Consider the following 10,113-nt stretch of genomic DNA (forward strand, 5'->3'; position numbering starts at 1 on the left):
AAATCAGGATGCATCGGAATGCCGAGCGCAAGGTTGACGCGGGCCTTTAAATCAGCCGGTTGATCCAAAGTCTTTTCCTGCATTTTACGCTGAGCCATATAAAGTCTTGGTCACCACTCACTCGCTCCCATTCGGGCTTCCACACCGCACTCCCTCAAAAGAAAAGAAAAACTGCAATCGCACCGCAGCCAGATCGGCGGACTGCTCACCGGCGCGGCGCGGCCAATCAACCCCGCCCCCGGCGCGGCCAATCAACCCCGCCCCCGGCGCGATCCCCCCGGTACCCACCTCCTCCTTCTCCCCTCACACGCCGGCCTACTCTTCTGCTCGCTCACCGGAGTTTTCTTCGCTGCTCCCGCCGCGTCCGCTGGCTATGCACGCCAGGTGCTCGACGCATTGCTGCTTGCCGCGTCTGGGACCGACTGACCGGTTGCGATGTTCGAAGCACGATAGCATTGGATGATTGTTCTTGCTTCTTTGCAGGACTCATGGAAGCAGACCGGTCGCCGTGGTTAGACCTGCCGCTGGACATAGCAGGCCTGGTGTTCAGCCTGCTCGCCCAGTACGCCGACCGCGCCGCCTTTGCTCTGGTGTGCCCGCAGTGGCGTGCCGCCGCGTCGCGGAAGGGCCTGCCCCCATCGCTGCCGGTGCTCGCGCTCCCAGACGGCACCTTCTTCAGCATCTTCTACCCTAAGCGCTATCCCTTCCCTGGCTGCGGCTTCGCAGGGTACGAGAGTGTCTGTGGCAGCTGGCTCGTCTTCCCACGCGACGACGGCTGCGTCCTGGTCAATCCATTCTCCAGGGACTCCTTCACGCTCCCTGCTCTCTCCAGCATCCGACTCCGGCCCCCAAATGCAGTCGCTAAGTGGTCACTCGAGGATGGGTCAAACGTTGCCGACCCTTACGTCACATGGATGCATATCAATACATCGGAACAGCTACACCTAAGTAAGATAATGCTGTGCTCGCCAAACCTTGTTGCTGCACTGGTTGGCATTGGACACACCAGCCAGATTCTACTGTGCCAGCGAGGGGCCTCGGCGTGGTCAGTGCGTGCTTACGATCAGTGTAAGGCGTTCGAAGACATGGCCTTCTACCAGGGCAAGCTCTACGCCATTGCCAATGACGAGAACCTCCTTGTGGTGAACATCAGCCAGGACCATAGCACCGGCGATCCACAGGTTTCTGGGATTGGACAAGTCATCGAGGGTGATTCTCCTCCATTGTATTCAGTTGTGTTCGATGACAACACCATGCTCTGCAAGAAGCTCTACCTGGTTGAATCGCAGGGGGTGTTGCTGATGGCACGAAGGACGATCATTTGCAGGGTACCTGGACCTGGAGCAGAGCCTGGTGAAGCTGTTGCTGGACTGACTGGGTTTAAGGTTTTCAAGGCCGACTTCGAGCATTCACGGTGGGTCGAGGTGTCAACCGTGGGGGCTGACCAACTGCTGTTTCTAGGGCGAAGGTGTTCCAGGGCCATGTCTGTGTCTCAGTACGACGGGCTGTTGGGTGATTATATCTTCTTCTTGGATGATGATGAGGAGAATCGTATGGACTACTGCTACGACAATGAGGACACTTCGTTCGGCGGCTATGGAATGAGATCCAACGCTGTCCATTTCCCTCATCCATATATTTTCTGGAAACGTTGCGATGAGATGCGTCTGGCTGCATGGCTATTCCCTCAGGACTGATGGGAATGTGTCATAATGCTATATATATGCAAGCTGCTCCCAAGTTATCTGGCCATTCTATAGTTATTGTTGTTCCGGGTTATTCTGCAACCTGCTCATAGGGTTATCTATCTGATGGTGGTATATTTGGTGGTTGACATAGTGTTCACTGGTTCCCTACAAGCCGTGAAATGCATTAGTAGTATTGCTACTATCTATCTGAACTTTGTTACTCTGTTAAGTGCTGTTTGTTAATCAGTGCTTGTCTGAAGTTATAATGGTGGTTACTACTACTATGGTAGTTTTTCGATTAGTAGCGTGGCTGTTGATGTGCCTATGAAAGATCTTAAAATGCATGATTGCTTATCTGAATCTTTGTCACGGTGGTCTCTATTTTTCTTTCTTTCTTTTTTCGATGAATTGGCATGGTGGTCTGTTTTGGGGCTCAAATTACTGCTACCTTGTAATGCACCTTGTGTGGTTTTGCTGCTTGTGAGCTACGTTTGATTTGATTTGAGATTCAGCTAGTCAGTGCTTCGGAAGCATTTTATCTGTGCAATCGCAGTTAATTTATTGCTCCTCTTCATCGGTCGACGTCGAAGTGAAATGGTATTGCCATACCTGACAGCCACCTTCTTGTTTCGGTGATTTCAAAAGCACAAAATTCATTCGAGAGGCTAATTATGAACCCATTAGAATGAGCTGTAGTTGTTGTTTTGCGCTGCACCAGGCATCATTTGAGAGGCTACTTATGAACCCATTAGAATGAGATGAAGTTCATTTGGGAGGCTACTTATAAGCACTTCACTCCTCTGCTTAATTCATACTCTTTTAGATTTTCTTTTCCACATTTGTGTCCAGAAAATAATAGTTTTGTAACTTTTGTTAGTCCAGTACACGCATGCCATGATCCTGCAGAACAAATTAAACTTGGAACAGGACCATATCAGCTAAGTGATTTCCAGTGCATATCTGGTCATGTTTTCAGCGAAGTAGGTAGACTCATGCTAAATATGTATGCACACCTGGACCTAGATTTATTAACAGCCGGCAAAGGAGTCAAGAAGGTGTTTCAGTTTTTCCATCTACTCCTAAAAGTAATGTATCCCAACCTTAAAAAAATGAAGAATAAGCTTCATTGATTGGTCCATTTTTTTTGTTTTTTCCTTTTCCTTTTCCTTTTTGCTCTCATATGTATTTCTTAAATATTATTAAATTTTTATATAAACACCTTTTCTAAAATTCTACTATACAAGTTTTAAAATATGTTTCCGTCTGACATGGTCTACAAATTATATTTTTAATCAAAACAAAAAAGCCATGAAAAGAATATCATGAACCTCCTCCCCCCCGTGTGGGCATGGTTAAGGATGTGAGCTAGTCCATTCATCTGCAAGAGGGAAATCCTAACGCTTGTTCTTTGCAAGAAGGAAGAATCCTTTGCATGCCCCCTCATTTCTATCAGGCGGGCACAACAAAAACATATTCTTTCATGCTATTTTTTGGCACTTTTTGTTTTTTGATTTATTTCGCTTTTTAATTAATTAATTAATTTTATTTTTGTAGTTATTTTATTCTACATTTTCTTGTTTTCTTTTTTTCGAGAAAACGCAAAAAGCCTTTGCGTTTCATTGCATTGAAAATAGGGGGATAACATCCTCCTAAGAGGCCAGTACAATGATGTTACAAGTGAATCAATGAACGTTCCAGGAGGATGGCAGGGTGACTCTAAGCCCTTTGGCCCCTGCCTTAGCCCAATTCCTGGACTCGTCCTTGATCGCAGCGTCTAGCTTGACTAATGATGGGGTTACATGGTCGAATACACACGCATTTCTATGCTTCCAGATCATCCAAGGAACCAGGAGCGCTACGGAGGCCAGCGCTTTGCGGAGCAGGGGTGGCGTAGCGTCGCGAGCCCGCAGCCACCAGTCCTGAAGCATGGCGTCCTGGTCGGCACCGGAGTCGGGAGACGCAGCCAGGACATGATTCCGTGCCAGGTCTGCTTCGCGAAAGGGCATGTGAGCAGCAAGTGTTGCATAGATTCCGGCTCTTGATCACATAGGAGGCACCGAGTGTGGTGCGTGAGGCCATGGCGGGCAAGGCGCTCGGCAGTCCAGCAGCGGTCCTGGCTGGCGAGCCAGTGAAAGAATCTGACCTTCGGCGGGTCCCAGCTCTTCCAAATCAGCTTCCAGGAGCGGCAAACGGTAGATCCGTGGAAGGTGGCTTGGTAGCAGGACCTAGCTGTGTAGCTTCCGTTGACCGTCCATTTCCAGGTAAGCTTGTCCGGCTCAGGGGAAAGGGTGGTGCGAGATACCAGCAGCCATAGTTGGAGATACTGCCTTATCTCCTGAAGACCAAGGATGTCGCGGATGTCCCGCGCCCATGCGTTGCCGTGGATGCCCTTCGCCACCGTCCGAGATTTCCTGCGATTTTTGGGGATGCACATGTACAGCGCGGGCGCGTGCTCGCGGATGGATAGGCCGAGGAGCCATCGGTCCTCCCAAAAGAGTGTTGTCGTTCCATCCCCGAGCTGCATGGTGGTGGAGGCGTGGAAAAGGTTGCGCTCCTCGGGATAAACTGCATGTCCAGGCCATGCCAAGCGCGACTAGTGTCCGTCCGCGAGAGCCATAACCATCTGAGCCGAAGAGCGAGCCCCGTGCGCTCGAGGTCTCGGACTCCCAGGCCACCATACTCAATCGGCCGGCATACCCGGCGCCAGTTCACGTGGCAATGCCCTCCGTGGGCGGCCTGGCGCCCTGCCAGAGGAACCCACACTGGATCTTCTCGAGCTGCTTTAGGGTTTTCTTCGGTGGGGCGAGGGCGAGCATTTGGTGCGTGGGAATGGCGCTTAGCACAGATTTGACGAGCGCCAGTCGCCCGGCCTTGTTCATGAGCCACGCCTTCCACGTCGGGAGGCGGCCTGCCACCGTGTCGACAAGTGGTTGCATCTGGGCCGCGGAGAGGCAGCGTGTGGAGAGGGGGATGCCCAGGTATGGGATGGGCAGGTCCGCCATCTGGCAACCCAGGGTCTCCAACACGGCGGCAGTCGTCTCGTCCCCATGTAATGCCGTGGCTGAGCTCTTGCCGTAGTTCACATGCAGGCCAGAGGCGGCACCAAAGACTCCTAAGATGCCCTTCACGGCCCTGACCTCGTTGGTCGTGGCGTGACAGAACAACATCACATCATCGGCGTATAGCGAGATGGCCGGAACATCTCGACGAAGGTGGAGACTCCGGAGTATGCCGGTCTGGAGCGCTCGTTGCATGGGCCAGTTTTCTTATTGTCCCATCAAAAGACATAAATCCTAATGTCGACTCATTGTTCATCAACACAATTTTTTATTATCCTGGACAAGGCCCATTTCAGATATCATGGGTTTTTTGACGCTTTTTTCTTGTATTCTTTTTGTTTAGTTTCCTTTTTCTAGTTCTTGTACTTTTCAATTTTATAAGTTCATTTTGTTTATTAGTGTATAGTCCTCTAGTCTTTGTTTTATTTTATTCTTTTTTGCTAAGAGTTCTTTATAATTTATATATTTTATTACTATTATTATTCTTTTGATAGTACTTCTTTATTATTTATATAAAATAATGGGTTTTACGGATGGTGGAACATTTCATTATCATGTTTGAGTATCTTTTTAAGACAGGTTTCAATATCTTTTTTGGGTACTTTTTAGCAGTTAATTATTTTTTGTTTATGTGTTTCAAGCAAACTTTTCACTCACTCACATAAACTATTCCAATAGATGCAAAATTCTCCAACATTTTTTTAAATGTGTTCTTTAATCCATGAAATATGTTTGTTATATAATTAATGTTCGTGTAATATTTAGAAAAATCCATATTGCATAAAAATATTTTTTCTTTGAAGCATAAAATTATCGTCTATTGATTGCATGTGAAGCAACACTGAGATAATCTCATGCTTACACTTGTATAATCTGCATTGGATTTTAAACAGAAACATTTGAAAACATGGTCTTTGTTTTTTGCTAGGTTTAAAATGACCATGTACAAACTTTGCACCAATTGAATATAACTAAATACATTGTCACGACATATCGCAGCAACGGCCCCCATGCCACCCCTTCTCAGCATCGCGGCATCCGTGTTGATCTTGTAGTGGTTCTCCGCCGGTGGAATCTACCCGGTCGGTCGAGGCGTAGAAGATGGGGTTGCACTCGGAGCTGATTTAGCTATACATTAAAGGTCCGAAAGAAACCTGTCAACAAAATAATGAGTTGCATATGGAGTTTGCAGAATTCCTTCATGAATAACCTTTCTTCTTGCAAGCTATATCGTCGATAGCGTCGTGATCATCAGTGTAAACTCCTGCATCGGAAGAGAGTCGCTCATAGCAAACATATGTTGGACAAGCTCATCATTAGAAAGCGCCCATACACTTCGCGACAGCGTACAATCAAGTAGCGCATGTCTCCAACTATCCTCAGCTTCGCACACTGCACAAACATGAGTGGGGAACATATTCCGGTGGTAAAGAACGTCGCTCCAGGGGAGCGAATGCTGCGCTAGTCTCCAAGCGAAGATCTTCAGTTTAGATGAAACCTGCAGGTTCCATACCGACGCCCAGCCTCGGTGTTCATTGACAAAATTTGATGATTCATTAGCTCCTTCAATCCAGTCCTCCCTGCTCATCTTCACTTGGTATATAAGGTTATAGGCTGTCCTGACAGAGAAAATCCCCCTAGCGTCTTCCGACTATGCCCAAAAATCCTCATGTCGACGCATACAAATGGGAATCTTCCGGATGGATAGTACCTCGCGAACCAATTCCTCTTTCCATTCAGCTCCCGTCGGGTCGATCAGTTCAGCCACCAGCTGCGGTGGGTTAGCGATTAAGGAGGTGACTGGCTTGAATAGACATCTCTAATGATCCAGTTGTGTTCCCAAATTTTTGTTGAAGCTTCATTCCCAATGCGACGAATAATGCCCAGGTTCAGAATGTTCCTTCCATCAATCACAACCCACCAAAGTTGGGATGGGTGGGATCCAAGATCTACTTCTAGGATAGTTGTGTTCGATTAGTAGAGGGATTTCAGAATACGAGCACTCAAAGCTCCTGCAGCAGCCGCCATGCTTGCCTTGATAGCAAGACTAGATTAAAGATCTCCATGTCCCTCAACCTGAGACCACCAAGGTTTTTTGGCCTCGTGATGACATACCACAATACTCAAAAAGGCATTCTCTTCCCTTGCTTGCTCCCCCACCAAAACTGGTGGATGATAGATGTTATACCTTCACACAATCCTCACGGTAGCCTGAAGCAAGACATGGAAGAAACAGGGATGGATTGAGCCACTGACTTGATTAGTACCTCCTTCCCTCCCGCAGAAAGTAGTTTTCCATCTATCCTTTCACTTTTGCCCAAACACTATCACACAAATACTTGAAAGAACCATTCTTGGACTGTCCCAACTCTGTCGACAGGCCCAAGTATTTCTCATTCAGCGACTCATTCTGCACATTTAGTCAATTCTTCACTTCCAGTTTGGTAGAATCGGGGCAGCCCTTACGGAAATAAATCGAGGACTTCTCATGATTCACTCGTTGTAGATGGGCCTAGCCGTTTCTTTCCCTGCATTGTCCAGCCCGCATGGGAAAAAGAAAAACCAACCTCCGGTTCACGTTCGCCGCCGAGGTGGCCGGCGGCGGTGCAGCCGCAGCCAGGCGCCGCACGTAGTCTGGCTCGCCGGCACAGCAGATTCGTGTGGTTTGACTGAACTTGGAGGCTCTTCAGCTCATTTGTCTGTGCAGCGGACGAAGCCTTTAATTTCTTGGCGCCCTTCGCGGCTTCACCGATGAGAACGAAGGCGACACGAGTAAATCAGACCTGACAAGCCATGTCTTCCGTGCCATGGATTAACCATGGACCAGAGACACACAGGGCAGGCGCGAAGTTAATTCGAAAGCCCATTTAGAAATCGTGTAGTGCAACGATCGGTATGCAGACATGCAGTGCACAGACCAGAGCAGACAGACGTACACTAGTGCCCGTAGAACGAAGCGCATAGTAGCAGTGGTTTTGGACTTGTATTCGAAAAGCCGTTTAGAATTTATAGAATTGTGCAATGCAAAGATCGATATGCACGGAGCAGAGAGGAGTGAGCACGAAGTGTAGTAGCGGTGGACGGTGGTTTTTGACTGCATGCAAGAGCAGTCGATGCACACGTCTGCTCTGCTTACTTTTCTCATGTTATTTTCATCTAATTTTTTTCGAGCTGCATGTTATTTTCATCTTTGATCTTTCTACTACATGTCTCCGTATAAGAGCATGTACAATTAATTTATATAAGCAGAATATAAAAGTTAAAATATGAGTGCGGACGTTTGGAGCTCGGCCTCCATGAAGGCCGAAATTTTTTAATAATTCTAAATTCAATTATTTTGGTTTATTTTTTTTAAATGCAAGTAAAGAAGGATGGTATGTGTATGTGTGTAAAAATTTAGGATGAAATACCTTGAAATACAATCTGTACAAAAAAGACAAATTCATGACCTGAAACGATAAATAGTGTCATGTGTAAAAAATCCTCAGATTTGTCTTTTTTGCACAGCCCCCATATCAATGTATTTTTTTCTGAAAATTTATACACATGTGTGTTACGCCTTCACTTATTCCTGTATTTTTCTTCAGAATTTTTGAAATGTAAAAATATGAATTTTCATGAAATTTGAATTTCAAATTTAAAAGCCTCGATGAAGCTCGGCCACCAAACGCAGTTTTCGTTAAAATATTAACTTTATGATGACATGGAGGGGAGAGTAGAGGAGAGAGAAAGTGAGCCGGACCAGCTGCAACACATGCTCCTAGCCATTACTCCCTCCGTCCGGTAAAAAATGTACATATAGACATTTTTAGGATAAATTATAAAATGGAGTAAAAAATACATTGGAAAGGTGCAAGCCGCCATCTCTCTCCTCTTTAATTACCCAACCTCCAATGAGCTAAGTGCATGTAGAAATTAAGAAGACTACGTGTAGAATGTTATTGGCCTTGATTATCGTGTGATGAGAGAGAAATGTTTTTTTTCTACTTTAAAGTACATTGGAAAGATAAAAGTACACTCTTTTGTGGACAAATTTTAAGACCAAACGTACACTCTACACCGGACGGAAGGAGTATGTAAGAGCATCTTCAACAGTTCGTATGTTCAATCGTTGGTATAAGTGTCCACATCAACAACCAACAGTACATCATACAAGCTTTTCAATGGAGTTTATGTTAATCTTATGTAAAATAACTAAGCGGGTCCACTAAACATGGAAGAAATAACCATGCTTGCTTCGCAGCTTGTGCGTGAACCGTTGCTTCAAGTTCATACGATTTCATTCTCTCTCTTCTTTTATTATGCGACATGTCATCAAAATCATCTATGTGGCAATTTTACCAACGATGATCATACAACCATTGGAGATGTCCTAAGGGTGGAAGGTGGATCCTGTATTAATAAAATAGCATTTTTAGTAGCTAATTATTATATTTACTGGATACAAGCTTAACTTTAAATGACATGACAACATCATACAGATAGCATCTGGCTATACTACTACCTATGCTCTAAAAACACCATCATCAATTCATCATTTACTCCACCTTATTTTAGAAGCAGGTCGTAGTAGTAGCAGCAGCAGTATGATATTATTATTTTCAATCCAGTACTTAACCATGTTTCCCGGAAGTGCGCTCGGAGACCATGCATGCATGCATGACGTTCACGCATGCATGTGGTGGTTAGCAGTTGGTGCTAACTCCATCACGCTGGACCGATCAAAAAGAAAAGAAAACTCCATCACGCTGGTTTATCTTATTTTGACATGACGTGCATGCATGGCTAAATGATAGCCGGCCGGTTCATATCCAGTCATTTGATCGATCTACTCCAAAACTCTGAGCAGTGAAGCTAAGAAAGAGAACACTCTGATCGCTCATCGCACTGATCGGCCCATATCCCTGTGCGTCTGTGCGCACAATTCATATCAGTATTCACCCGTGCAATGCAACGCAGCTCAAAGGGCAACGCCCAGTACGTACTCTACACATTAATAACTTGGGCTAGATGGATGGATATATACCGTACTCATCTCCCTGTAGGAGGTAGAAGCGTTTCTCCGGTGCCTCCCCTTCCCCTCCATGAATACTGTCGCGTCTGGCACGGCAGCGGAAAGTTTCAGGCCGGAGGAGAATCGATTCCCGACGCGGGCGCCTTCAAATTCAATGGCAGGCAGGCAGGCAGGCACGGCGACCACGCCCGGGTTGGTTGGTCACCCCGTCGCAGTTTCCTCCGTCCACGAAGTACGGAGCAGTACGTGCGTGCGTTCGTTCCCCATGCCATGCATGCATGAGGCCCTGCCTCTGCCCCCTCCCGAAATGCCAGGAGCAGAAGCCCTCCCGATCGGTGCTTGGGGCACAGTA

General features: G+C 46.6%; 1 protein-coding gene across 1 annotated transcript; it reads left to right on the forward strand.

Annotated features, from left to right (window-relative positions):
- Positions 1-463: 463 nt before the first annotated feature.
- Positions 464-2,048, forward strand: LOC123419652 (putative F-box protein At3g25750). The gene has a single exon (XM_045107205.1). It carries the CDS (start codon positions 489-491, stop codon positions 1,695-1,697), a length of 1,209 nt encoding a protein of 402 aa, XP_044963140.1. The 5' UTR covers positions 464-488; the 3' UTR covers positions 1,698-2,048.
- The last annotated feature ends 8,065 nt before the right edge of the window (positions 2,049-10,113 follow it).

The sequence above is a fragment of the Hordeum vulgare genome, chromosome 1H, assembly GCF_904849725.1.
Source record: "Hordeum vulgare subsp. vulgare chromosome 1H, MorexV3_pseudomolecules_assembly, whole genome shotgun sequence".
Classification (NCBI taxonomy): Eukaryota; Viridiplantae; Streptophyta; class Magnoliopsida; order Poales; family Poaceae; genus Hordeum; species Hordeum vulgare.

Coding starts and splice junctions, on each gene's coding strand:
- LOC123419652 (XM_045107205.1), top strand. CDS start 489: ATGGAAGCAGACCGGTCGCCGTGGTTAGACCTGCCGCTGGACATAGCA.